The sequence below is a fragment of the Phoenix dactylifera genome, unplaced genomic scaffold (genome assembly GCF_009389715.1).
Source record: "Phoenix dactylifera cultivar Barhee BC4 unplaced genomic scaffold, palm_55x_up_171113_PBpolish2nd_filt_p 001227F, whole genome shotgun sequence".
Lineage (NCBI taxonomy): Eukaryota > Viridiplantae > Streptophyta > Magnoliopsida > Arecales > Arecaceae > Phoenix > Phoenix dactylifera.
Window position 1 is genome coordinate 112,095 of NW_024068562.1, and position 2,647 is coordinate 114,741.

At 55.0% G+C, this 2,647-nt stretch overlaps 1 protein-coding gene across 1 annotated transcript; it reads right to left on the minus strand.

The window, feature by feature from the left end:
- Window positions 1–287: 287 nt before the first annotated feature.
- LOC103699858 (protein JINGUBANG-like) lies at window positions 288–1,813 on the minus strand. Its single transcript, XM_008781855.4, has one exon. It carries the CDS (start codon window positions 1,809–1,811, stop codon window positions 471–473), a length of 1,341 nt encoding a protein of 446 aa, XP_008780077.2. The 5' UTR covers window positions 1,812–1,813; the 3' UTR covers window positions 288–470.
- Between the last annotated feature and the right edge of the window lie 834 nt (window positions 1,814–2,647).

Here is a 2,647-nt window from a genome sequence, read left to right on the forward strand (position 1 = left end):
CCAAGTTTGATCAATGTCTTTATTGAGCATGGTCCAAGCTCAAGCCAAGCCCAAACTGACATATTACAAGTGTTGCGCAGCCCAAGCATCATTAAATTCCACTCATCTTGGCTCATTTATACTGTTGATCAAAACAAAAGGCAAATACCATTAAATTTGCCAATCATGTGCTTTCCAAAATTTTTACTAAATATCTTTATTTTATCTAAAAGTAGAAAGTCAGACAGTTCTTTTTGGCCTTCTAAAAGCTTTTCCAAATGAGGCCTAAATCCTCAAACAAGTTGCTGGAGAACGCCAATGGTCGGACTCCCAATTCCACTCTTTCGACCCTGCTGTGACAAGATTAGAGATGAGTAGATCCAATTGACAAATATTAGAAAGTAAAAAAAAAAAAAGCCCGTTGCAGCGATACCATACCAAAATAAATAAATAAAAAAATACACACATTTGTGGCAAAAAGGAAAGCTAAACTACAACAAAGCTTCTTCGGCTTCCATTCCTCTTTGATTGCGACTCCAAATCCGAACCCGCCAAACCCTCACCTCTCCGTCCAAACTCCCACTACAAACCCGGTACTCTTCCTCCCCTTCTCCCTCCCTCTCCGCCACCGCCGCCGCCGCCTCCGGCGGCACCCGCACCGCGGCCACCGACCTCACCCCGCTCACGTGACCCTCCAAGACCCCAAGACAACTATACCCCCTCCCCTCCCCTCCCCTCCTCCAAATCCTCACCGTCCGATCACTAGAACCGCTGAACACCAAATCCCCCGCACACGCGAGACACAGGATTGCCTTCCGGTGTCCTCGCAGCCTCCCCGCGACCGCCATAAAATTCGCGCTATCTTCCTTCTCCCACACCAAGATCGAACGGTCGCAGGCCCCCGAGTACAGCACCGCCCCGTCGCCGCTCACTGCGAGCGCGTTCACCGCGGACCGGTGCTTCTCCAGCGTCGCCACCAGCCCGTGCCGCCCCTTCTCCCCAGCCGACCGCCCCCATACCCTAATCCTCCGATCCGCCGACCCCGTGAAGACGGTCCCGTCGCCGGCGACGGCAACGGCGTTCACGGCGTCCTCATGCGCCGCCACGGATTCGATGCAGCGGAGGTCGGAGGTGCGCCAGATCTTGAGGGTCTTATCCCAAGAGACGGAGTAGAGGAGGCTGCCGGAGGCGGCAACGGCGGAGACGGCGTCGGCGTGCTGGATCCAAAGGAGCTTCTTGTGGCGGCGGACGGTGATGTAGTTGGAGGGAAGGGCGAGGCGGCGGAGGCGGTCGGCGGCAGTAGGGAGGGAGGCGACGAGGTGGTAGCGGCCCGAGCGGGCGGAGCGGTTCCAGGCGCGGATGCGGCCGTCCTGGTGGGCGGTGAAGGCGCGGCCGTCGGGGGAGAAGGCGACGGACTTGACGGAGCCGGAGGCGGGGGCGGCGGGGAAGGAGTCGAGGCGGCGGAGGGAGGCGAGGTCGTATATGGAGATCTCCGCAGCGGAGGCGGAGTAGAGGAGGGAGGGGGCTGCAACGGCGACGGCGGTGGGTGCGCCGTCGGGGGTGTGGAGAGTGGAGAGGCAGGCGAAGGAGGCGGAGAAGGGAGGGGGTCCTAGGAGGGAGGGGAGAGTGATGGGGGAGGTGGAGTCGACGGTGGAGGAGGTGGCGGCGGAGCCGTCGGAGTTGGAGCTGTAGTCGAAGGCGGTGCATGAGGATACGTGGCGGGTCCGAGGTGACGGAGGAGGAGGGACGGTTGGGTCAGCGGCAGTGGAGGAGGTGGGGTCTTCTGCGGCTGAGGGAGACGAGCGGGGCAGGCAGCCGTGGGATAGCGGCATTGGAGGAGAGCTCGGAAGCGAAGGAGGGACGAGTGGGGGAGTTTTTATAGGCGCGGAAAAAAGGAAAGCTCGGAGGAGGAAGGGAGAGACACGTGGCGGATGTGTGGAAAGTGGATTACACAGACCGACAAGTCGACGAAAAAACAAATCAAATCCACCATTAAATCGTGCAATAGTATCTGCGCCGCGGATAAATGGAGCTTTAAACATCGCGATCCAATATGTATCATTGGTGCTTTCGTTGAGATAATATATCTCAAGAAGTAACTTCATACTTGAACTTTTTTTTTCTTGAATTTCAACCTTAAAAAAATGGAATCCATGAGGAACTCAAATGACCACCAGCAAAGAATTGAGGCCTTAGAAGGCCACTCAGTATAGCTTGGTAGAGCATTGAAAACCCTATCCAATACTTTGATCAAGATGAGAAGAAAAGGAGTAGAGATGAGAAGAGAGACGAATGCTAACTTAAAAAAGATTGGAGAGGAGAATGAAAAAGAGGGGAAGAGAAAAAAAATCAGGAGGAGAGGCCTAGGTCGCATGCCTTAAGGCTGGGCCAGGCAAGAGAAAAGGGAGAGTGAAGAAGGCAGTCGGGCCTATGGCATAAGAGAAAACAGAGACTGGGGAGTATAATAGAAGGACCCGAGGTTGTGTTGGGGAGATGGGTTGAAGAAAATAGAAGAGTGAGGCAAGAAGACTACTATGGGGAGAAAATTATGGCAGAAGAGGAGTCCTTCCCTGCACACAGGCCTCATGGCCGAAGGGAGCACAGGGAAAGGAGAATGAGAAGTGGTCGGGATGACGACTTTGGTGAGGGGGATTCTCAGCTAAGAGAG

Coding starts and splice junctions, on each gene's coding strand:
- LOC103699858 (XM_008781855.4), bottom strand. CDS start 1,811: ATGCCGCTATCCCACGGCTGCCTGCCCCGCTCGTCTCCCTCAGCCGCA.